Source organism: Lontra canadensis, unplaced genomic scaffold (assembly GCF_010015895.1).
Source record: "Lontra canadensis isolate GAN:19392208 unplaced genomic scaffold, GSC_riverotter_1.0 scaffold7, whole genome shotgun sequence".
NCBI classification, from domain to species: domain Eukaryota; kingdom Metazoa; phylum Chordata; class Mammalia; order Carnivora; family Mustelidae; genus Lontra; species Lontra canadensis.
Window position 1 is genome coordinate 36,958,170 of NW_022631001.1, and position 24,660 is coordinate 36,982,829.

Below are 24,660 nucleotides of genomic sequence, written 5' to 3' on the forward strand. Positions count from 1 at the left end.
CAGCAAGAGGGGATCCCACTACCGGCTACAAAACACCCAAACTACACACTGAACACTTAGCACAGACTCAAGATGCCTTATCACATAGGGCCTGTCTCCCCGCCCGCCCCACCCCAAAACCCTCAGAACTGTCTGATCCATGAGTTTTCCATGTTTTTTACTTCTCTTTCTTCTCCCTGGGACCATTTACCCATGACCAGAGGGTGGACATTAAATCAGTGACTCCTATACATTTGCAGCCTTGCCAAGACGAGCCATGAAAGACTCGATGCCTGACCCCAACTCCCCCAACCCCCACCCTTGTGATGAGCTGTATTTCGCAGGTACTAACCTCCAAGGAGAGAGAGCCCATTTCTCTTTTAGGAGGTAGAAAATCAAACACACTTGCTAGGATCTGTTTTCTGGCTTCCTCTGAAACACACTTGGTTTTTCTTGCTCTGTCTTCCTTGTTACTACTCAGGCTGCCTGCCTGGGTTCAAGTCCCAGCTTTGTCCCTTTACAGGCTGCACAACCTTCAGCGGATGACTTAGCATCCCTGTTCCTCATCTGTAAAACAGCGGGACACACTTCCTAGGTTGCTCTGTGAATTAAACCACATAATTGCCACAAGGTGTCAAGCACTAGACCTGACAAGCATAGGCCTCAGTGTTCCACATTACAGTTCCTACGCTGTTCCAGCCAGACTCGGTCATGGGTGGAGAACACCCAGACCATTAAACTGAGCCTGTGGCTTTTAACAACTAAGATTGACCCTGTGTTCAACCCAGCTCACCAGAGCTGGGGTTCCCTAACTCCTGACCGAGATAGCTACCCCTGTAACCATATAGTCACAGGGCTCACTGAATGGAGAAGATGAACATTCACTGTGCACCAGAAACAGGGCTGGAAGTATTACTTCACCTAATCCTCACAACCTAATGGGGAAAATACCATTATCCACATTTTACAGAGAAGAAAGCTGCCTGAGCTCCCAGGGATAAAGGCCCAAAACTACTGACCAAAATGAGTTCTTCCTAGATCCAGCCTGGATCTGTCCTCTGCAAAGCCAGTGAGGAGTCCAGAATTCTTGGCCTCCTCAGAGAGGAGGCCTGAGAATCCATGAGAATCCAACTGTTGGGTTTCCCCCCTACATCTGTGAGATCCTGACTTCATAAATATGCTAGAGCCTGTAACCCTGATAAACCGTAAGACACCACTTGTTCTCACTCCTCTTCTCTACTGAATTCCCCAATTCTGGCTCCTATGTTTTTTGCACAGATGATGTCTAACAAGACAAGCTACAGGGTCCTACAGCAAAAGTCACTATGGCCTTGGTTTCTGGTCCTTCAGGGTCTAGCTGTGCAACACCACACCAGTGAGCTGTGCCTTCCCTAAGAAACTCCAAGTGAGAGGCCATTCTATGCCACTAGAGGCTGATTTGACAATATTCCAGATACAGGGCAAGGCAAGAGGCTCTGAACATATCTCCCAAGTTCCCCCCAAAGCATTTTGTCCTGTCAGCACAGCATATTGATTAAGGCCTGGGCACCAAGCCTGCCTCTTCTGCTTACTAACCACACAGGCTGGAGGAAGTCAGTCCACTTCCAGGAGTCTCAGTTCTATCAGCACCTTCTTTGCATTTCTCACAGGCTTGGATTGAGATGTTCAAAGTAAGGTGTTAAGTGGCCTTATGTGTGAGCTACACTCATGCCCCTCTGTGTCTTGCCAGCCATCGACTGCGAGCTCACCGAGTGGTCCCAATGGTCAGAATGTAACAAGTCCTGTGGGAAAGGCCACATGATTCGAACCCGGATGATCCAAATGGAGCCTCAGTTTGGAGGTGCACCCTGCCCAGAGACTGTACAGCGGAAAAAGTGCCGCGTCCGGAAATGCCTGAAAAATCCTTCCATCCAGAAGCTGCGCTGGAGGGAGGCCCGAGAGAGCCGGAGGAGTGAGCAGCTGCGGGAGGAGTCCGATGGCGAGCCGTTTCCAGGTATTGCTCCTCAACGGGAGGCTGGATTCAGGGCACTGTCGAAGCAGGGGAAATGCGAGTGGGTCTTGAAAAACTGACAGGGGCTTGCATCCCAGGCAGCAGAAACAGTACTTGCAAAGGCAGAGAAGTGCCAAAGAGCATGAGACAGTCGATGAAACAGAGGCAGTGGAGCAGAGCCCAAGGGAAGAGGCAGGAAAACAGGCTGCGGTGGGGGGGACTAGGGAAGGGGGGGACCAGACCATAAAAAGTCCAGTGGCCTGCTGAGGATTTAACACTTGATTCTGCAGGCAGTTTTACGCAAGAGGGACTTTAACAGACCTGTGCCGAGTGGTCTGGACGTGGCAAACACAGGCACAAAGCCTAGGTCTATTTGTAGCCCAGGAAAATGTGTCCCCTACCCCAGCATTTGAAAAAAAGAAAAAGAAAAAAGCCAGCCTTGGGCTTCACTGTTGAATAAGCTGGTCCACAGGCAAGGACTGCAGTATCATTAGCAATCAGATGAGATACTGAGTTGGAAAGACTCATGGTTCAGTCCTGGGTACAGACAATCGATGGTGTTTAGATTCCCTGGAGTGGATGAGGAAGGTACCATGTAAAGTTAAAGGTTAATGGGTATGGAGTTTTTATTTCAAAAGGCACAGCTCAAGTTAACCCTTTTTCTCTTTAAGACATTTCACCTCCAGCTCACCAGAGCTGGGGCTCCAGCTAAGACAAAGAGAAAAATGCAGATCATGAAACGCTCCCCGATAGTTCCCTTCCTTTCTGTTAAGAAGCTGTGCACGTATCCGAGTGGTGTCTGTTGGACAGTATAGTCAGTCAGTCACTCAACAGATGTTCATTAAGCCCAACTATGTGCCAAGTAGGCACTGTGCCATGGTCTTCTCCATGAAACTTAGCATAGTATTGGATGGATAATCATAACCGTGCTTGGTTATACGAGAGTAACATAGAGGGCCATGGAAACATTTTTTCCAAAAGATCTAACCTAACCTCTGGGAGTCAGGGAAAGGGTTTTTGTTTTAGAGAGAGAGAGAAAGAGCACACGCACGAGCAAGCGGGAAGGCGGGGGTGCAGTGCAGAGAGCAGCTCAAGCCGAAGCCCCATGAGCCCAGAGCCCAACACAGGACTCCGTCTCATGACCCTGAGATCATGACATAGGCCGAAATGAAGAGTCGGACACTTAACTGACCAGGTGCCCGAGGGAAGTTTTAAGGCAGCCATATTTACCTGTGTAGAGGCAATAAGAAATTATACCTGGGTTTATAGGAGGCCAAGTACATGGGGAGCAAAGCATTAGGAGAAAGTGGTTAACCGCAGCCACAAGCCGCCCCAAAATAATCACTACTGTGATTCCTGGGCCAGGGACTTGGGGTGGCTCAGCCAGATGACCTTCTGAGGTCTGGGTGAGACCCATGAAGCTCCAGTCAGCTGGAGGCTCAATGGAGCTGGAAGGTGTAGACCGGCCTCACCTGCACTTCTGGGGCCTCCACAGGGCTGGCTGGAGCCTCCCAGTAGTTTAGCCAGCTTGCTTATGTGGTGGCGGAAGTGTTCCCAGCAGCTTTTTTCCAAGCCCTGTTTGCTCCTGTCCCATTGGCCAAAACAAATCCTACAGCCCAGCCTAGATTCTGGAGGTGGAGATGCGGACTCCTGCCCTTGATGAAATGCTACAAAGCAGGATCAGTCATTTCTGGCTGGCTGTCAGAGGGGCACAAGTTCCCTAATAAGGATTTGAGCCATTGTTAAACTCAACCTATCATTTCATTCAAGAGCAGGGAAGCCTAGACCCTTCAGCCTGACAGCTGTGTACTGGAGTTCAGCATTCGGGGAGGTCTCCCCATGTCTGCTGCCCTAACTGGGCTTTCCCATGCTTCCAGGCTGCAGGATGCGCCCGTGGACAGCCTGGTCGGAATGCACTAAACTGTGTGGCGGCGGCATCCAGGAACGCTACATGACCGTCAAGAAGAGGTTCAAAAGCTCCCAGTTTAGCAGCTGCAAGGACAAGAAGGAGATCAGAGCGTGCAATGTGCACCCTTGTTAGCCAGGGTGTAAGTGGTCCAGGGCTGCACCCTAGATTCGTACAGTCGCCAATGGCTGGAGTGTCTGTCTGCTTGTTGTTTAAGGCAATTTAAATTGTATATGCTAGTGTTCATTTCTGCAGTCCGGTTCGCCCAGTAGTCTTGTGGAGGCCGGGGCCATCCTTTCTGTCCACAGCTTGGTAGGCACAGGCTGCGTGGGGCGCCCTCCTCCAGCACAGAAGTGAGAAGTGCCAGCCCCCCTGTCCTAGACGGAAAGGTGTCCCACCTGGGGGGCACACAGAAGCCTGGCCTCCTCCACAGGGAGGCAGCTGGGGCTGGAAGGGACTCCCAGATCTCAGTCTCGGGGTACAGCAGGGAGGAAGTTGTCCTGCTGAGACGGAGAGCACAGATGCCTCTCGTTCTTGCCTTCGGCCTGCTTGCTCATGTAGGAACCTCTTGGTCTGCCCATGTCCTTTCATTTAGTGGAACTTTAGCTCCTTTGTTGAGTCTCCTTGTGGGGAAAACAGCTGGTAGACATGAAGAGCACTGATAGAGGGTGGCTTTTCTTCCAGAAATTCTGAAGTTCTGAATACATTTATCTCCCCTTCTAATGTTGGTTCCTGATATCCCAGAGAAAGGAAATGATGGCTGCTTTACTGGAATGTAAGGTCGCCAGTTATTACACCTGAGGTAAAAGGTACTAAGTCTAGGAAGTATTTTTCCCTAGCTTTCTTCTTCTGTGTGTCACAATTCTCCTGGGAAGCCAGCCTTCTAAACCTTCTGACCTCATCCTTACTAGAAACAAGGCAGCAAAACTGGCCTCCCTAAGCAGTCCCCAGCCTGAGCTTTTAATATCTTCGGACACACACACCTAGCCTTTTTTTTTAGTTAACAGTGTCTGCCCCCATCCCACCAAGCCACTGTTTGAACAAAAATACTATCTATACTTTGAAGAGTCTGTTTTAAGCCTAAAGTTTTAGATGTAGAAAGATAAAGTATTTCAGAAACCAAGCAAGACAGAAATCGAGGGAGAAAGGAATAGTACAGAATTGGGCTGGGTAGGAAAATCTGGGGAAAGCCAAACTTTACCTGGGCTTTCCACACCAGGGCTCTGGTCCTCCAAGGCCATGGTTTTCCCCTTCTGAGCACGCATCAGCATCAAATTCAGGGATTCTCACTATCAACAATTCGTGTAAGAAGACATTTTTACTGAGCTGAGTACAGCAGCTGTTTTTATTCATTCGTTTATTGTTAAAACTTTCATTTCTGTTGCAGGTTTATCATTACGCTTAGTCCAAATATGTACCATGGATGAGATGCATTCAGTGTCTTGAGTACATTACTTTAAGAATATGCATTAAACACATCAGGATATTTCCAAACACCACACATATATGATATAGCCCTGAATCTTCAATAAAAAACTCATTTGGGTCTGTCTTCGTGTTTTTAAACTATTAAGTGTTCAGAAGGTTGGGCCTTTTTCAGTTAGCCCACTGATTCATATTCGGCATAAGATAATGATTTTTGCTCCCTCGTTGGAGAGGGACCATTATTACCACATCCCAGAGTCTTCTGGAACTTTGAGTTGTGTCCCGTATTATCTTTGTAATCTTTAAATGAATTATCTTGCCCCACAAAGGAGCATAATATAAAGAAATAAGAGGTTTAATTTGGACAGAAAGTCTCGATACAGAATCTGCCCACTTGTGCAACATTATGCCTGGCATACTTATTTTTAACACACAAAAATCAAAGTTCCACACATCAGTGATTCCTATATAAGTCTAAGAACAAGCCACCCTAGTGTCTCGTGTTCTTATCAGGTCTCTCTAGGATACATTTTAAGTCCTAATTGTGGAGACTTAAAACCAGGTAACTGGTTAATGGCTGAGAATGGGTAACCTGTTTCTTGTTACGTAAGTGTTATTTCTTTTGCAAGGGGGAATTTATAAGAAGCATCAAATCTCTTTCTTACCAAAGTCTTGGGTCAGGTAGTTTATAGTTTTCCTGGCTAACCAATCCTTTTGGAAATAAAGATTTTTTTTACTACAACAATGAAATGTTTCAAATTCCACTTGAGATAATAAACTGCTCATAAGACACCCAGTAAGAACCGCCACATAAAGGGGAGCTACAATTGTTGTATGTATCATCAATGGCAAACTAGCTGTAACCCAATTTACATTCACATTTTAAAAGGACAGTAAGATTAGAGATCTATTCCCCAAGCAGACAATGGGTCACTCACCTGCCACCTTCCTTGCCACTGCATTAATTGAAGGAAATCTGTTGTAACAAAAGAGAATAAAGCCTGGGCTTCTTCAGACCCAGAACGGAAAAAAAATTAAAGATATCGTGCTATGCTTACAATTTAAACTTTGTGTATTAAACATGTCTTAGGCATACTCAGAAGTCTGTATACTTCTTACATATGCTCACAAGACTACAATTCTCCAGAAACTTAGTACAGGTCAAATCTGTGGCTAAAATGTCAATACACAATAATTCTCTATATCTATCTAATGATCTCTGTGACCTAACAACAGCCCACATGTTTCAGGCAAGAGATTAAAGGAGCTAAATATTACAGTGTACCAGGATGGTATGTCCCTTTCCCCCTTACCCCAAGTTAAATACACCCTTAAGAAATGGACACTACTGTCCAAGTAAGAGTAAACATACATGTTTAATCCCTAATTACAACACAGAATCAAGGAAGACACATTCACCCCACTCTTTGGTTATTTGGTGCTATTAATTTTAACAATGCAGTGATTGATGTCATTCTTCATATCGCCCAAAGTAGGGAGAATGAGTGAAATAAATTAGTCTCTTTTGAAAAGGAGATGCTGTAAAACTATAAATAGCAACTGAATGCTAATGAGCATGAAGATAATTCTTCAATTTGAATCCTTTGAAATCTGTGAGCAAAAGATCTGTACAAAAATGTCAGATTTAAATAACAGCATCCCTGCTTTAGATCCCTGTGGGTTTGGAAAGTTTTATACACTCAATGGGGAAGAGAGGCAAGAAGTCCTGCCATGGCTGAGCACAGGGAACCCACGTTCAAACCACTGCTGTGGTCCTGAGGAGCCATGAGAGCGGAAGCCAGGTACTTCCCGTTTTCTGGCTCGGGCTCTGACACACACGGGCTCACACTAGAGGACTTCTCCACCCCATCTCCCCGGTTAAGCTAGTTCTCATCCTGAGAACGAGTCGTGACGGCACGCCGATGGAGGAGTCCCTGGATGCCAGTTTCACCCCACCAGCCCCCCACTTCTTCAGAAACCAGTAAATGCCCACTTTGTGTTGAAGCTGGCCTGACTTGCATCTGTCACCTCTAACTGAAAATGTCCTGACAAAGTATACATGCGATACTTTCAACCCGGCTCTCATCAGACCAAAATGCAATTTCAGATTTTTCATTTAACATTTACAATGTTGAACATAAGATAGCATTCATTAACATTTTCTCATACTGCTCTAAATTCTCATGAAATTCAGAACATGTTCTTAACCACTTCCTGCCCTTAGAACTGACTGGTAATAGTTCTCATATTCGAGGATTTCTCATATGTCAGTTAACGGTTCTCACATTTTAACTATTATGTCTTTGAACAGTTTTCTTTTACTTCCAATGATTCTAAGTATTAGCAGAAGGGAAGAGGGCAAACATCGTATTCAAGACTACTGACTCCTTTAGAAGACCTGATGTTTATAAAAGTAGAATTTGTATTTTTCCTGTTTAAAAAAAAAGTTGAGTCTGTGTTTTTAGGAGGCAAGCATTTCCTACTGCGATCTTCCCCTGGAATTCACGAGCCTAAGGAAGCCAGAAGGAGCACTTGTGAAAAATACCTCAATCTCCTGCTCCCTTACCCACTACATTGGTGCTACGCAGAGACGTGCAGCCTGCGAACCTCCACCAACCGTCACCAGCCTACAATGAGATACAGAAATTGAAAATGAGTGTTCAGAAACTTTTATAGTCATTCATTTGACATTGCCACAATATCCAGGAGTATGATTATTTTTCTAAGAGTTGGATTTTTTTAAATTAACATTTAGCAAAAGTATCATTCCCCCACAGTGGGAAGGAACAAGTTTTCAAACTGGCTGTTCCCGAGACAGTCTCAGAAGTGCAGAACTGCATGCCGCTCACAACCCCCAGGCAGAAAGGGATCTCCCCACCCCACCCTGCCCCACAAACTGTCAGCCTCTGGATGTCTCCAGAGCATCTGTGTCTACCGGCAATACCTACCTGCAGACCTTAAACCTACTTATCTAGGATTAAGGACCAGGCCCTGGCTCTTCTTACTCTAACATCCAACCATATGCAAGCAGGATAACTGCCCTATCGCCCTCTGATTTTGCCACAGAATTTCTCAGAACGGTAGCCCACACTTCCTCCACTTCCTTGTCCTCCAATCACACCACAACCCACTATAATCTGGTTCCCACAACCAGATGACACAAAACTTTCGAAGTCTTCAGCAACATCTACACAATCACTGCTGCCTCTTACTCCCCACCACGTCCCACCCCCATATCCGTACAGTACTCACACCTTCTGACCGGCCCCTTACCCCTTAGCTTCTTCGACAATAATCTCCTGGGTCTCCAGTTTCCGGCTGCTTTTCTTGGCTTTGTGCTGCCTTTTACTGTTTTATCCCCAAATGTTCATCTTCCCCAAAAGTTTTACCCTTGAATCTTCCCTCAAATAATCTCTACTTCAAGCAACTCCCACCTCTGTAATCACCAGATCAAAATAGATAAATTCCCAACCTGCACTTGCAATCCTAGCCTCCTCTTTGGAGCTCCAATTTGCATTCCCGAATGCCTCCTGGACTCACCCTGCATGTACCTGCCACAATCACCATGTATTTCTGCCACTAGAGAGTTGCCTGTGTGCCTTAACCATTCATCAAATGGTTTTTCTGCACATGCCAGGCAATGTGGGTAAAGCAGTAAACACAGATGTGCTCCTGCCCTCACAGAGACTATGACACTCAAGTACAGATCAGACAAGACAGATAAAATCCTCATCTATGATGTGCCCCTAAGTAAATACAGGGCAATGTGGTGTTATAGGGGGCTGGTCTAAATTAAAAGCAAAAGGATAAAACACCTAATTGGAATAGTCAAGTCAATCAGTGGTCTGGGAAACTCTGGCATGCTACAGGGTTTAAGAGAGCACATCAGCCTGAGTGTGAGAAGCAAGGAAAGGACAGATCCTGCAAGGAGCTTGCTTTGTACACTATGGGAAGGAATCTGGGTATTAGTCCAAGAGCAATGAGGTGATGACAGATTTTAAGCAGTACCGTAACATTTAATTTATGGCCTTAAAAAAGATCCCTTTAGCTGTATTTACAGAACAGCTTTGTGGGGGCAAAATGCAAATAAAAAGACTACTTCAAAGGCCATTGCAATAATGTGGGGGGCAGAACAAATTGGAAAGAGACAGTCCATGACTCTAACAACCTCCTACCTGATCACCCTTCCTCAGAACCACGCTGTCATCCATACTGCTAGATTAGATCCACGCACTCCCTGTTCAGAATCCTTGGCAGTTCCCCATTACGTACAGAAGGGCCATCCTATTTAAAGCTCTCTACAACCCAAGCCTGGTCTACTTTATCATTATTTTTTCCCATTGCACTTAGAATCATTTTAGATTAAGGTTCCAATCCCAGAATACTCCCTGCATTCTGACAACTCTATGTCTTTACCCAGGCTTTTCCCCAGCCTTCCGTCCCATCCCCTCTCTTTTCCTCTCCTCCCATCTGAGACCCCACCAATCCATATTGCTCTGGCTAAAGCACTGCTTCTAAGAAGCTCCCTCACCTCTTCCAGAAGGGACATTACCATCTGCAGGACCGGACAGCCTTATGCATGCTTCTCACTCTCCTTTAACTATTGCCCTGGCACTTGTCTTCTCACTCGCAGTCGTCCTCCACTAGATACCAAAGTTTATAGGGAGGAAATGTTCCACGTTTATCCATTTCCCAGAACACCTAATGAAGTCCTGCACAAAGACATCCGTTCAAATTAAAATGCCTTTTTTCTAAAAAAGCTCCTTGATGCTTTATATGCAGTTACTGGTTAAATACTCTTAAGTGGTCAAGTGATACTGAAAATAACCACTTTATTATCACCTATCCTATTTATCTGCCAGCTGGCTATTGAATGAGGTCATTTACGTACAGGAAAGGGAAAAGAAATAAAACTGGTAGTGATGAAAAGTCAGAAGAGGAACAACGTAGATCTGATGTATATAGAACCTTATTACAGCAAATTCTAAAAGTCAAATGATAAAGGGACCGATTTATATGTTAAAATTTTGAAGCTCCAAATTTAAAGGAATCATCAGTGTAAGATGTAAGGCATAATGTCCAACCCTGAAATACTGTAAATCCCTAAACAAATAACATAGAGACAAAATTCCTAGGATAGAATTCGTGACTCTCAATTCAGGAAATACTGTTTGAAAGAATTTTCACATCTATAAAGAGAAGAGATTCTAAAGTTGGGACTGTGATCTCAAATGCTACATGTGCTCTAGAGCAAGACTGGCAAACCATGGCCCACAGATCAAATCCAATCTGCCATCTGTTTTTGTACAGAACAGTTTTTACAATTTTAAATGAATTTTTTTAAAAATTCAAAAGAAGATTAACATTTTATGACATGAAAACGATATGAAATCAAATTTCAGTGTCCCCACATAAAGTTTTATTGGAACACAGCCACACTCGTTCATTTATACACTGTTTATGGTGGCTTTGGTGATACAATGGCAGAGCGGGGTAGCTGGGACGTAGACCATACAGCCCAAAGAACCCAAGATGACATTTATACCGTATGGTCCTTTAAAAAAAAAAAAATTTTTTTTTCCCAATCCCATAGCTATAGAGGAAAAAAAATGGGTCACACAGACAAGGATTATTCATGCCCCAAGACTGGCCATTCTTTGTTAAAAACAAACAAATAAGATTTCAAATCGTAAAATAAGAGGGCTACAAGGCACCTCTGATTGTATGACAGATCAAATGAGAGAGACTTCAGCTTCCGAGAGAGAAGTAACAGGAAGCAGATTTATCTTCCTGCCGTAGACAACCAGAAAACTGGAATTAGTATGTGAAACACCTATTTTCACCATTATATATACCAGACAGCACAGGACTACCATCTCTGATGGGAGAGAAACAAAAAGGTAAGCCTTAAGATTGCCCTGACTACAGAGTAGAAAAGGGATTCCAAGCAGAGCATAAATGTTTCCCTAAGCTGAAAAGACAGATACTGGAGATCTGTCCCAGACATTGGGAGTTTGAGGCAACAGAAGCTGCAGGGCAAAGTTGTGGAGGGGAGAGAGCTATACAGAAAAAAAGAACTCCAAAAATATGCATAGGGTCTCAAGTCTTTCCTGGATATTAAGATATCCATATATAGGATGAAACTCCTGAGGCTGGGCAAAGGATGATCCAGGAGCTATGGATAGAATGGTCGCCCAGAGCTCACATGGGCTGGGAATTGTTTGGTTCCCATTAGCCAAACTGGAGAGTCCTCACTGATTACAAAGGGCATTCAGTAGAGACACTAAGAAGGCCACACCTTAGTAGGAAAGCTAAACCATCCGTGGTGAAGGAAGATACTTGAGACTGTGTGAAGTTTAAAAGCAAGCCTTGAAAGAATTAAGCTGAACTATAAGTAAATCAACTACTGGCGGCGGGGGGGGGGGGGGGGGGGGCAAATTTTAGATGAAGACAACAAAATCTAGGCAACCAACAACAAATAATATACAACGTCCAGCATCCAATTAAAACTTACTAGACATGCAAAAAACAAAACAACAAAAAACCCAGAAGCATGTGACCCATAACTAGAGAAAAACCAGTCAACAGAAATAGATCCAAAAATTATAAAGATAAGGACTTTAAAACGGCCATTATAGCCATGTTCAAATATTCAAAGCAGCCTTTCTCAATTCTCCCAAGGATGATACACAGCTAGAACCAACCCAGATGCACTGAAGAGAAGTTAATTCACTGCACACCACAGCAGATAAGACATTAGACTCAATTCCCTGGGAACTCCGTTGGAAGGGACTGGGTAAGAGAAACACCTGAGCACAGTGAGAGAGATGGAAGATATTTAAAAAAAAAAAACAAAAAACTTCTACGGAAGAAAAAAGAACACGAAGTCTCAAATGAAAAATTCATTAAATGTTATTAATAGCAGATGAAACAACGGGAGAAGAAAAGGCTGGGGAAGTTGAAGATGTAGCAACAAAAAGTATCCAAAGTGAAGCCCAGAGAGAAAAGAAAAGTAAACTATTAAAACAAAATTTAACCTTCAAACTGCTTTGCTATAAGTCATCTATTCAGAATAAAATTAAAGGTTTCCCATTCAATCTACCTATTACATGGACAATCTCTTGTTATTTGAAGTTACCTATGATAAACAAAAAACGTTCCCAACTGAAAGTCCTAACAAGGATATGTGATAGCACTACAGTGTCAAAACCCACAGGGTAACTCCAGTACCTTCCTGGGCAGTGATTTTAACGAGCATTTAAATAAATGTGTGCACTGTGCTTCCGCTGTTCTAGGCTGCTTCTTCAGAGGAGTGTATGTGTATGTATTCAACCTCCTCTCTCCTTCAGAGATGGGGTTTCTGTCAGGGGCACGTCACAGAAAAAGTTTAAGAAATGCCAACTCCAGAAAATATTCAGGAAATCCCTAAGAACACCAAGTCATTTCACTTCAAATTCACCTACTAAATAACCAATTCTGATTTTTAGATGCAAACCCTAAGGCATTGTTGGAAAAAGGCACAGAACTAGCTACTGACGTGTTTCTTCCAATACTGCCGTTCCTCCAAGAAACCACCCAAATAACAAGTCATCAAACCTTATCTTGTGATAACAGATCAATTTTAATTCTAGCACCTGAAGCTATACAAGGGTATGCTTTATCAACTTCATGGGACTGTTGTACACATTTAATAAAGTGACAACTGTGCAATACCACTTAGTATCTCACAATCAGGAACATACTTTTGAATTGTTTAAACACAATCCACAGAATTAAAAACAAAATCAGAAGCCATCCACAGTTATACTAATTGTCAATTAAAAGTTTTACACTTACTACTTGATACAACAGCCAATACCTAGTATGGTGTCTCAAAAGTGACTTGAGTCTCATCCTGTTGTCATCTATGGAGAAGTTTTCTCGAGCAGATACGTGACTGGCCAGAGGTGGGCGCCACCAGGACCAGGACCAGAACGGCAAGTAAAGTTCTACCACAGTTTCCGTAGTTTTCTCTTTTTTTCTTTGTCAGTTAAAAGTGAACAGTGAGAATTAAATACTTATCTTTACATATACACAAGGTATGCTGTGAAAGCATATTTGCTTACAAACATATAAAAATACTTGTTAACTAGTTTGATAAGAAAATAATGTATAAAAGTATATAGCAAAAACATTAATCATCTCTGACCTCGGAAAGATCAATTCCATATTTTATATTACAAACAAAAAACAGTTTTAATTTTTTTGAATCCCTTATCCACAAATACTTGAAAAGGAAGACAGACAGAAATTATTTATTTTTACTCTCGACATGCCTGTGAAAAAAGAGTTAACTTAAAAAACCAAGAACATTGAAATGCCTAAGTCCAGAATAAGTCCAAATATCTGGCCACATAGAACATTATTATCATCTTTAGGAGCAGAGCACTTAAAAAGGCTTCATACGCAGATTCTAATGTATAAATACAATAGGCGTTTGGTATTTTGGCCATGGGAAAACAAAGGCTGTAGCATTGGTAAAGGTCTGAGATGTCTCACTTTTGTGGATTCAATTCAGTGTATTTAAGGTTAACTAAAGTTGACATTAAAATTTTTAGAGATAGGCAAAAATTCACATTTTAAAAAAAACTCCTCACTTTTCTATTTAGAGTAATAATAGGAAATATGATTCCAGAAGTTAAAAGTTATTTCGCAACCTATGACTTCAGCTTGGCAAACAGCATAGGTTCCAAAACTGATTCATCCCCTATTAAAATGTAAGCCCTTAAAAAAGAATGTGTCTGTGTATATAGATCAGTATTTTTAAGGAATCAGATAATCTTTGAAGCAGCCTTAGTGTTTCCTTTAAATCTGTCTTGAAATGACCATAGGATTAGCTTCACAAGAAAGGATTAGCCAGCTTCTTGGTCTAAGGCTACCACGGTGATCATTTGTCTAAGGCTAGAAAGGTACCAACATGATGTGATGTAAACCATAAAGAGAAAAGGAGAAGATGAGGGCTTTTCCTGGCAGTTGGTAGCTACAATTCAAGGGATTCTTAGAAAATGACACAATGGCAGCCTTTCTTGTCTTTTTCTTTCCGTGTTGGTTCTGGTGAAGGAGGACATTCCTGCTCTTGAAATTTCCTGTAAGACAGAAAAATCTACATATAATTGTCTTGCTGGTAATACTACAAATATATTATTTTTGGACAAGGCTAGCTTATGTGCTTATGCTTCTCAATGTTGAATTTCAACTAGGGAATCAAAGCAAATCTTTGAGGGGGAAAAAGGGCACAAATATTTCAATACCAGCATAAGCAGAGCTGAGTTTCATGGATAGGTGAGTCCTGAATCAGACTGAGATACTGAACTCAGTGACCTCTAAGTTCCCTTCCCAATTTGAAATTTCCTGACTATAAGGTATACTTGAGAATAAGAGTCCACTGGGGCGCCTGGGTGGCTTACTCAGTTAAGCATCCAACTCATGGTTTCAGCTCAGCTCGTGATCTCCAGGTCATGGGTCAAGCCCCAAGTCTGGCTCTGAGTGCAGCATGAAGCCAGCTTCAGATTCTCTCTCCCTCTCTGTCCTGCTCACTCTCTCTCTCTCAAATAAACAAAATATTCTTAAAAATAAAGAAAGAATAAGCATCCACTGCTAGAGTAGAATATAAAGTACGAGATACACAGTTCCTATGCCTGTTCTGCCACTTACTAGCCACAAGTCAGCACTAGACAAATCAGCTAACGTCTATGGAGCCTCAGTTTTTTAGAAGGCAATAATAAACTCTACTTTCCACAGTTGCTATGAGGATCTAAGAAGCTCCTGTTATGTTTAAAGGCCTATCAGTGCCTGGCACAAAAAAGCCTCCTCGAGGGGCACCTGGCTGGCTCAGTAGGTAGAGACTCTTGATCTCGGGGTCGTAGTTCAAGCCCCATGCTGGACAGGGAGCCTACTAAAAGTAAAAATAAAATTAAACATTTTTTTAAAAAACTTCCTCTACCCACTCACTCCTCACTCCAGACTGACTGACGGATATGAATATAGATTCGAAGGATCAAAACCCAGGGCCAAATATTTCAAAAGGCAGTAAAAGTGACATTAAGAAGGCACTGATTCGTGTGCACACGAAACCATGTTAAAATACACATAACAAAATTTAACATCTTACCCATTTTTAAGCATTCGGTTCAACAATATTAAATATATTCACAATGTGGTACAACCATCACCACCATTCACCTCCAGAACTCTTCTTACAAAGCAAACTCTGTACTCATTTAAAAATGGAACTCGTACTTTTAACAAACTACTAATAAAAAACTATAAACCTTACTTCTCTTTCCCTACAAAGAGAATGCCCATGCAAAGAGCTAAAAAAGCCCAGGAAGCCCATAGCGCAGATGCTGATTCCCCGCACACTCACAATTAACCCCAGCTCACTCCATATAGCTGTCAGACAGAGACTAGCAGACCTAGAGAGCCCAGGGTGAAGTAGAGGCCAAGCCACCAAGGCTAAAAATAATCAAATTAAACCCCTCCCACTCTAAAGCAACTCAATCTTTCTCACACAGTAACCAACTCCAGGTGACCTCACCCATCACCTCAAGCTTCCTGGAACCATTAACACTTTCTGAACCACAGGGGCCCTCTAGGCCAGCAGACAGAAAACCCCTTGGTTATCTGAGATGTCACACTTGACCCCACCAACGGGAGGCCTGACTCTCCAGCACCTGGCTCACTGTCCGCCTGGGAAGACGTGGGGATGGAGCAAAGCTGAAGAGCACAGGCTCTGGAATCAGAGACACGGATTTGAGTCCCAGCCCTGCCGTTTAACGCCAAAACTCTGAGCAAGTTAACTCACCTTGATGTACCTGCTTTCCCATCCGAAAGTCAGGATAGATGAAAGTATTTAGCTTACTGGGTTGTGGTGAGCATTCAGTGTAGTGATACCCGTGAAGTATGAGGCACAGTGTCTGGCAGAGATTTCCACTCAAATGTCAGCTATTGTCCTCACTATCTTCACGCTATGGACACCTCTGGAAGTAGCACAGATTCTTCCCAAAATCTCTATGTGTACTCTCTCCTTCAATATAATTAAATTTGGTTTTATATGTAGGAAATACCTCGTATACAGTATGTCCTTAATGAAAATCTGTAACATGCCTTGGGTGTCAACGCCTAGCACAGAAGTGCTTCTACATACAGCTTCCCTTCTTAAACGCTGAGTAGCAATTTCTTTCTCAGCTTATGGTTTTCAAAAGCACAGTGTAATTACCTGTTAAATCCCATAAATTAAAACAAACTTCCAAGATGTGTCTCGCGTACCTTATAACCCGGACAAGTTCGTGGAAAGCTTGATCTACGTTCATCCTCATCTTGGCTGATGCCTCCATGTACGTTACCTTCAGCTGTCGTGCCAACTGCTGTCCTTCCTCCTGTGTTACCTGAAATCCCAAGAGTCGTATTTGAGGTCCAGAATTAAAAATCAGATCTGCTCCATCTAATCCTTGGCCATGCACTGCGTTGCTAATCCAGCCAGCAAGCTGAGCTGCTTTTTCGTAAGATAAACAGAGACTCACAAGCTCAATACGAACCGGAGCCCGTCTCTGAAAAACAGCTCACTGATGAAAATACTACCTGACAACAAGATCTCAGTCTGGTGGTCAATCAGCAAGTGTTAAATACAATGGTGATAAGTTCTGGGAAGGAAAAGTACAAGGTGTTGGCAGACTCTTTCACCCTGCTGGGCAGATCAGGGAAAGCTTCCCTGGGAATGACGTTTAAATCAAGAACTAAATAAAGATTAGGGGGTGCAGTGGGGTGGGCTAAGTATCCCTGACAAAAGATAGGGCAGGTGTAAGAGCCATGGGGAGCCTGCCCTTTCCAAGTTCCAGGCACTACACGAAGTCTAGAAAACAAATACGAGAAGCCAAGAGAGAAAATAATAAAGAGGTGAGGACGGAGAGGACGGAAGCCTCGAGAGGCCACGGGTCTTCCTCATCTCTGCATTCCCCAGTAGCCGGTACATAGGACATGCTCAGTAAATACATGAGAAAAATGAGCAATGATTACGATCACAATGTCTTCCGTATACTAGGATGTGAAGGGTGGCAGAACGAACATCCTAAAACGGTAGGGAAGAGTAAGAAAAATAAAATGACTGTGATGCCCTATACATTTTCAGCGTAAAAGGCTGAAAGTCATGACATTTACCAAAAACTGCTAAACTGCATCACATTTACATAGTGTGGCTGAAAACTATTTTTCCAAAACAGTGACTTTTATTGCTGTCATTACCACAGAAGTAAACACTCGCAGAGACGCTAGAAACTGCAGACTGGGGGAGAGGGTGGACTCAAGAATGTTATCTCCCACAGAGAACCACATTTTTCTGGTCTTTTTTCAGTGAGGTACCTTCATCTCTACAAAAATAGAATCATGACTTGTATATTTATGTTATACCCTGGAACTATGTTAAACTCAATTATCTGGGTGCTCTTTCATAAATTCCATAGGCTTTTCTACAGGATCATGTCGTTTGCGACGAAAGTCGGTTTTATTGCCTCTTCTCTATTGTGGATGCCTTTCATTTCTTTTTCTGGCCGGACCTCCCAGCCTAGCACATTCAGAGCCACGCCAGCAGCATTCAGTCCTTCCCCATGAAGCACACTGAATGGTATAGGGCTTCACTTCACATGCCCTTTACCACGTGAACAAAGTTCCTGCTATTCCATCTGTAAAGAGTTTTCAACAGGATGTTACATTTCTCAAATTTTTTTTTCTTCACCTACTGAGATCATGATTTTTCCACATTGGTTTATTAACATGGTGAACTGTGTTGATTCATTTTTGCCTGCTAAGTCAACACTGCATTTCTGGAGTAAACCCCACTCAAGTAATGGTGCACTGTCCTCTTCATATACATACTGTTAGATTCTATTTGCTAGAATTTTAAGAATTTCTTACATCTGCGTTCACAAGTATTATTGGACTATAGTCCTCTTACATCTTGGTCTGGCTTTGGTATCAGAGTACTGTTGGCTTCATATGAGGAGTTGGAAAGAATCCTCTCATCATCAATTTCTGAACACTTTCAGCAAAATGTTTGGCATAATTCACCAGCAAATCCACCTGGGCCTGGGATTTTCTCTGAGGGAAGGTTTTTATAACCAGTTGAATTTATTTTATAGATACAGCACTATTTGGGTTATCTATTTGTTTCTTGAATTTTGGCAGTTTTTTTTCTTGAATTTTGGTAGTATTTTAAGAAATATGACTATATCATCTAACTTGCTGAATTTATTGATATAAAGTTTCTTTACAGTATGGTATTTCTTCATGGCACAGTATTTCTTTATATAGTATTTATTTTATTTTCAGTATCTGTAAGATCTGAAGTGATGGAATCTCTTCCATTACTAACACTGGTAATCTGTGCTTTGCTCCTTTTTCACCTGGTCATTCTGGCTAGATTTGTCACTTTGACTAATCTTCTAAAAACCAGATTTATCTTTCTATGGATTTTTTATTTTCAATTTCATTGATTTCCATTCTTCTTTATTTCCCTTCCTTAATTACTACGGTTTTAATTTGCTTTTTTCTTCTAGTTTAGGTAGAAATTAGCCTTTGAATGGAGCCTTTTTCTTTTCTAATAATAACCACTTTATACTATAAATTTGTATTTTCTTCTTTGGTAGCATCTCAAATTTTGATATGTTGTTTTAATTATAACTTGGTTCATAATACTTTATTAAATAATTTTCCTTTTGATCACTTCTTCGTACCAAGGGTGAGTTAAAAGTTTGTTGGTTTCTCCATATTTAGGGGTTTCCTAGATAGGTTTCTGTTACTGATTTCCAAGTTAATTCCACCATGGACAAGGAACATACCTGGTCTGACTAGAGTCCTTTTAAACTTACTGAGACTTGTTCTCATTTCAAAATAATGTGTATTCCACTGTAGTTGGGTGGAGCATTCACTAAATGTCGGTTAGAGTAAGTTATTCGATAATGTTATTCAAGCCGCCAAGATCCTTACTGACTTTCTACTTAACTACTCAGAGCAGTGTTGAAATTCTGACTATGAGTATGTCAATTACTTGTTGCAGTTCTTTCAATGTTTGCTTTAAGAATTTCGAAGTTGTTGGGACACCTGGGTGGCTCAGTCGGTTGTTAAGTTTCTGCCTTCGGCTCAGGTCATGATCCTAGCATCCTGGGGCTCAGGATCAAGGCCTGCATCCTGCTCCCTGCTCAGCGAGGAGCCTGCCTCTCCCTCTCCTTCCACGTGGTGCTCCCCTTGCTTGTGGGCACTCTCTCACTTTCTCAAATAAATAAATAAATAAATAAATAAATAAATAAATAAATAAATAAATAGAATCTTTTTTTTTTTTTTAAAGAATTTTGAAGTTGTTATTCAGTATATGAATGTTTAGGATTGTCATGTTCTCTTAACGAATATTAATCTCTTCATTATGAAACAATCCTCATTACTCCTGGTCATCTTCTTTGCTCTGAAATGGCCTTAGGCTGATACTTACGTTGCATTTCAACATGCTTTCCATTAGGATCAGCATGGTATATCTTATCCCACCCTTCACTTCTAACCTATTCGCACCTTTACACTAAAAGTAGATTTCTTGTAGTGTCTCACTTTTTTATCCAATTTGATGATGTCTGCCTTTTAATTTAGATTCTCATATTGTTTACTGCTAATGTCATTACGGATACCATGGAGTCATCTTGAATTTTCTTTCCTATTCACCCTATTTGTTCTTTGATCTAACCCTTTTACTGGGTTAACTGTATTGCTCTTAGGATTCCATTTTCTCTCCTTTGTTAGCTAATGAACTATGTATTAAGTGGTTTTAAGGACTGCTTTAGAGATTATGATACACATTTTTCACTCATCACAGTCTAATTCAAATGCTTTACACCAATGCAAGTATCATGTAACAATCTTATTACAATAGTATGTTTCTTCCTTCTGCATTTTATTATTACCTTTTACCTCATAATAGGCAGTTACTATTTTTGCTTTAAAAATCCAATTATAGGGGCGCCTGTGTGGCTCAGTGGTTAAAGCCTCTGCCTTCGGCTCAGGTCATGATCTCAGGGTCCTGGGATTGAGTCCCACATCAGGCTCTCTGCTCAGCAGGGAGCCTGCCTCCTCCTCCTCTCTCTCTCTGCCTGCCTCTCTGCCTACTTGTGATCTGTCAAATAAACAAAAAATCTTAAAAAATCCAATTATATTTTAAAGAGATTTAAATAACAGTAAAAGTAATTTATATTTGCCCACACGACTATCATTTCTGGTGCTCTTTTTTTTTTTTTTTTTTATAGATTCAGATTGCCGTTTGGTATAATTTTCCTTCTTTTCATTTCTTATAATGCAGGTCTGCTGGTAATGAATCCTCTCCCTTTTGTAGATCTGGGCTAAGTTTTTATTTCACCTTCATTTTTTAAAAACATTTTTATTGGCCATTTAATTTTAGATGATTTTCTTCTTTCAATACTTGAAAGATGTTGTGCCACTATCTTCCTCTCCCTTGTATCACTGCCCATGAGAAACCATGATGACTGCTGCCATCTTTAGCTCTGTTCCTGTGATAATAGTTTTCTTTTCCTCTGGTTATCTTTCAGATTTTCTCTTTATCAGTGGTTTTAAACAATGTCATTAAAATATGTGTGTCCTGTGGTAATTTTCCTCATATTTCTTAGGCTCAGGGTTTGCTGAGCTTCATGTGTTTCATAGTTTTCTTCAAGTTTAGAAAATTTTCAGCTATTACTTCTGGCTGTTAATCCCAGCCAGGGTATTTTTCATCTCAGACATTGTAGTTTTAATTTCTGTAAGTCCAATTTTGATCTTTCTCCATCTTCCATGTTTCTACCTACGATATTCAATTTTCAGTGTTCTCTAGCTTCTTGAACATATGGAATATAGTCTTAAGAAATATTTAAGGTATCTGTACACTAATTCTATCATCTGTGTCATTTCTGGGTCTGTTTCTATTCTTTGCTTTTCCTCCTTATTGTGAGTCATATTTTCTTGCTTCTTGCTTGGTTATTTTTAAGTGGATGGTTGGGTACTTAACTTTTATCTATTGAGTTCTAGAAAGTTTATATTCCCATAAATGTTCTTGAGATTTGTTCTGGGATGCACTTATTTAGAAAGTGTGATCTTTTTTCTTACATAGTACCTACAGAATAGATTTCATCCAGAGCTAATTCTGCCCTACTATTGCAACAAAATCCATCTGAGTACACTACCCAAAAACCAAGAATTACAAGGTTTCTCACTCTGGCTAACTAGAATAGGAATTATTCCTAGCCCTATCTGAGCTCAAGGTGTTGTTCCCTTTAGTCTTTTAAGGTAGTTCGTTCTTCCAGTGTAACATTCTATTTTCAAAATTCGGCAACCTCAATGTAGTTTATTAGTTTATTATATTAATACATACATCTAATTATTACTTCATAATAGTGGATAACCTTGTTGTGCTCCAAAAGGGCAGCAGGTTCTGCACAGCACTGGTATACCCAAGTTTTTCTAAATTTTACACTTTCCTGCCTCTCTTCAAAATAGCTTATATACCATTAGGCCTATGGTTTTGAAATATAAATCAATCAAATCAAGCAAGCAATTAACAAGTAAGGAAGCCAAGTAAGAAAAGAAAGCTTCACAGAAGCCAATTTAAATAGCAAATTCCTTTTTTAAATTGACATGGGAAATGCCTTCCTACAAAAATACCTCTGTGTTGTCACAAATTCTCTTCCTTCTTCCTGGGATGCCACCCCTTCTCTCCAAACTCTATACTCTTAGTTTGTTCCTTAATAACACTTCAAGACTTAAGCAATCAATAACTTCCCCCTTAGTGTCCATGAGGTTTTAGAACAATGCCCTGGAGTTCCCATCATGCCCTACAGTGACCAGTGACAAAACCAGAAACATACTATACCCCAATTCTCAGGTTCGCTCTCCCACTATCCCTATATCACATCCCTTGTAGCTAGGGAGTAAGGCATTATTTGTCTTTGTACACTCAGAGCCCAAAAGAGTGCATAGTCATTAACTAATAAAGATATACGGTAGGTAGATAGAGTACGACCAATCAAGTAAGTAAATGAAAACATACAGGAAAAAAAAATAAAAATTAGTATTTGAGACAAGTCAATCAAGAATTACTTTATTAATATGACTTTGATTGGGAAAGGGAAATACATGTCCTTAAGAATTCTGCTATTTGGAAGGGGAAAAAAAAAAAAAGAATTCTGCTATTTGTCTTTCTGCTCATTTATTCTTCCAAAAGGTACCTTGCCCCATCCCTCCTTCATAATGTAATTCAGCTACAGAGAATGGCACATGACCCATCTATACATAGTAAGAAGAAGTAATTAATGACAGAGATGATAAAATAATCCCACTGCTAAGATTATTTACGTGCTTCATTCATTTATTTTTAAAGCATGGTCTCCCATCACTGTCTCCTAGGAATCGAGTCATCAAAGTTTGTACATGCATTTCTGGTCAAGGAATCTCTAACCACATATAAAGCTGCTCTTGAGCTCACTGGTGTAGCATTATTTTAACTAAGAAACAGAAATAACATTGCTGCCACCAAAGCAAACAAAAATGCACAAAAAGAATATTGCAGGGAACAAAGAATACTGCATGTGTAGATAGAGAGCTACACTAATAAGGATTTCCTAGAGGTTCCCCAACCCAGAGAATTTCATAAAGGTACCAAATACTAAAGTTTATCTCCTGGATATTTTAACTTGGTAGGTCAGCACTACCCAAAAATGTTTTGTTTTAAACAAAAAAGGTGAATCTGATTGAAAAAATTCACAGATCTGCATTTGGGAACCTCCAATGGTTTCACTTCAAAGGCACAAATAAGTATTAGAAGACATCCACAATAATGAGTTTATCTAGTACTATGTATTTCCAAATAGAGAAGAGCAAGATAAGAATGATGAGAGCAATTTTATTAAACTGGGTTTAGCAGGAATAGACCAAAACATTTGCAATGCTCACATAGATGTGTCTAGTTAATAAATAACCTAAGTATGCAGAAGCAAAACGTGTTTTTGTTTTATTTTCAAAAATATCGATTGTATAGAAAGAATCATCAAATTAATACATGGTTTGATTCACTGATGCCTTGAATCATTCATTCAGCAAATATATATTGAGTACTTACCTTTGTTGTATGTGCTAAGGACAAAGCATGAACAAAACTAAATGGTGAAAACTGAGAAGCCCTCAGGATGCTTATACTCAATGGTTTACAAATCTTTTAGATGCAGACAAGGTACAAACAGATAAGGCAAGAAGAGACCCTTAATACGACTGGGGGTTCGGGCAATGTCTTTTTCCTGGGAGACTTACAGGGGCATACTATGGTCAAGGTACTAACAAACGGAGTGGGGGTCAGTACACTTAGGTATTATTGTAAGTATAATGGGTTCCCTTCTCACATTAACAGTAAGCCACTAGCACCTAACAAGGGGGAAAGGAGATGGGGAAGCTAAGGTAAGCTGGGAGAGAAGAAAGAGTAAAAAACAAAACAAAAAAACAACAACAACAAAAAAGCAAAACAGTCTGTTTCTACCCAGGGCTGAGTCAAGGACAAGGAACCTGAAACTAGAGATATCACCAAGTCAACAATCCAAGCCCACATACTGCTGTATTAAATTTCAGATTCAGTGTGCTATCATATTTACCTACTTTAACATTTTAGTAAGCACAAACAAGTCATTTACTTATGTTTTCTTCCTACATCTCTAAAAGGATAAACAAAATGATCAAAGTATCTCTAAGGGGCTAGGTGCGTAGTAACGTTAATCAAATTCTTTTTATTTAATGTAAACTTCAGTGACTTTGTTCTTTCTGTTGCTCTGTCATTAGTGTCTAGAAAAAGGGTTCAATAAATATTGGATGGATAGATGGATGGATGGATGGATGGATGGATGGATGGAAGGAAGGAAGGAAGTAACCAAATCTAGAGATACAGAAGCCAGAAGAAAGTAACCAAAATCTCTTCTGGCTGATCTCCCTCCCCAGATGGGTTCAGAATCTCAGGAACCAGTAGGAAGAATGCCCAGGGCTGACCCACAGATTCCAAAAACATGGAGAACTGGCATTTGTTATCTAGCTAGAAACTAGAAAAAGTCCACAAATGATTGTGTCTAAGACAAAGGCAGAAACAATGAACTGGGTCAATAACTTAGCAAGTCAGACTGGTTACTGAGTAAGAATATTTTAGGGGTGATGACCAAAAAAGTAAGCATTTCTGAACAGGGGAAAGAAATCTTTATGGGATCCCTGTGGCCTGTCTAGGCTGTTGGTAAAGCAAGGCAAGGTGCCAAGACATTATGGACAA

The 24,660-nt window shown here is 41.1% G+C and overlaps 2 protein-coding genes and 1 long non-coding RNA gene across 4 annotated transcripts in view; 1 reads left to right on the top strand and 2 right to left on the bottom strand.

Moving 5' to 3' along the window:
- SPON1 (spondin 1) overlaps nt 1–4,220 on the top strand; it is a 253,873-nt gene extending 249,653 nt beyond the window's left edge. Inside the window, exons 15-16 of the mRNA XM_032853529.1 lie at nt 1,709–1,972; nt 3,847–4,220. Coding sequence (XP_032709420.1) covers nt 1,709–1,972; nt 3,847–4,010 — 428 coding nt within the window. The 3' untranslated portion in view covers nt 4,011–4,220. The remainder of the gene's footprint in view (nt 1–1,708; nt 1,973–3,846) is intronic.
- A 960-nt stretch (nt 4,221–5,180) lies between these two features.
- LOC116865223 lies at nt 5,181–8,534 on the bottom strand. Its single transcript, XR_004382163.1, has 2 exons — nt 7,867–8,534; nt 5,181–6,309 (listed from the first exon to the last, which is right to left on the bottom strand). It is a non-coding gene; the product is annotated as an uncharacterized LOC116865223 (long non-coding RNA).
- Nucleotides 8,535–12,900: 4,366 nt separating this feature from the next.
- Nucleotides 12,901–24,660, bottom strand: part of RRAS2 (RAS related 2) — a 71,533-nt gene continuing 59,773 nt past the window's right edge. For both annotated transcript variants that reach the window (XM_032853530.1, XM_032853531.1), the window contains exons 5-6: nt 16,608–16,726; nt 12,901–14,425 (exon numbers count right to left, since the gene is read on the bottom strand). In XM_032853530.1, the coding sequence (XP_032709421.1) occupies nt 14,338–14,425; nt 16,608–16,726 (207 nt within the window). In that variant the 3' untranslated portion in view covers nt 12,901–14,337. The remainder of the gene's footprint in view (nt 14,426–16,607; nt 16,727–24,660) is intronic.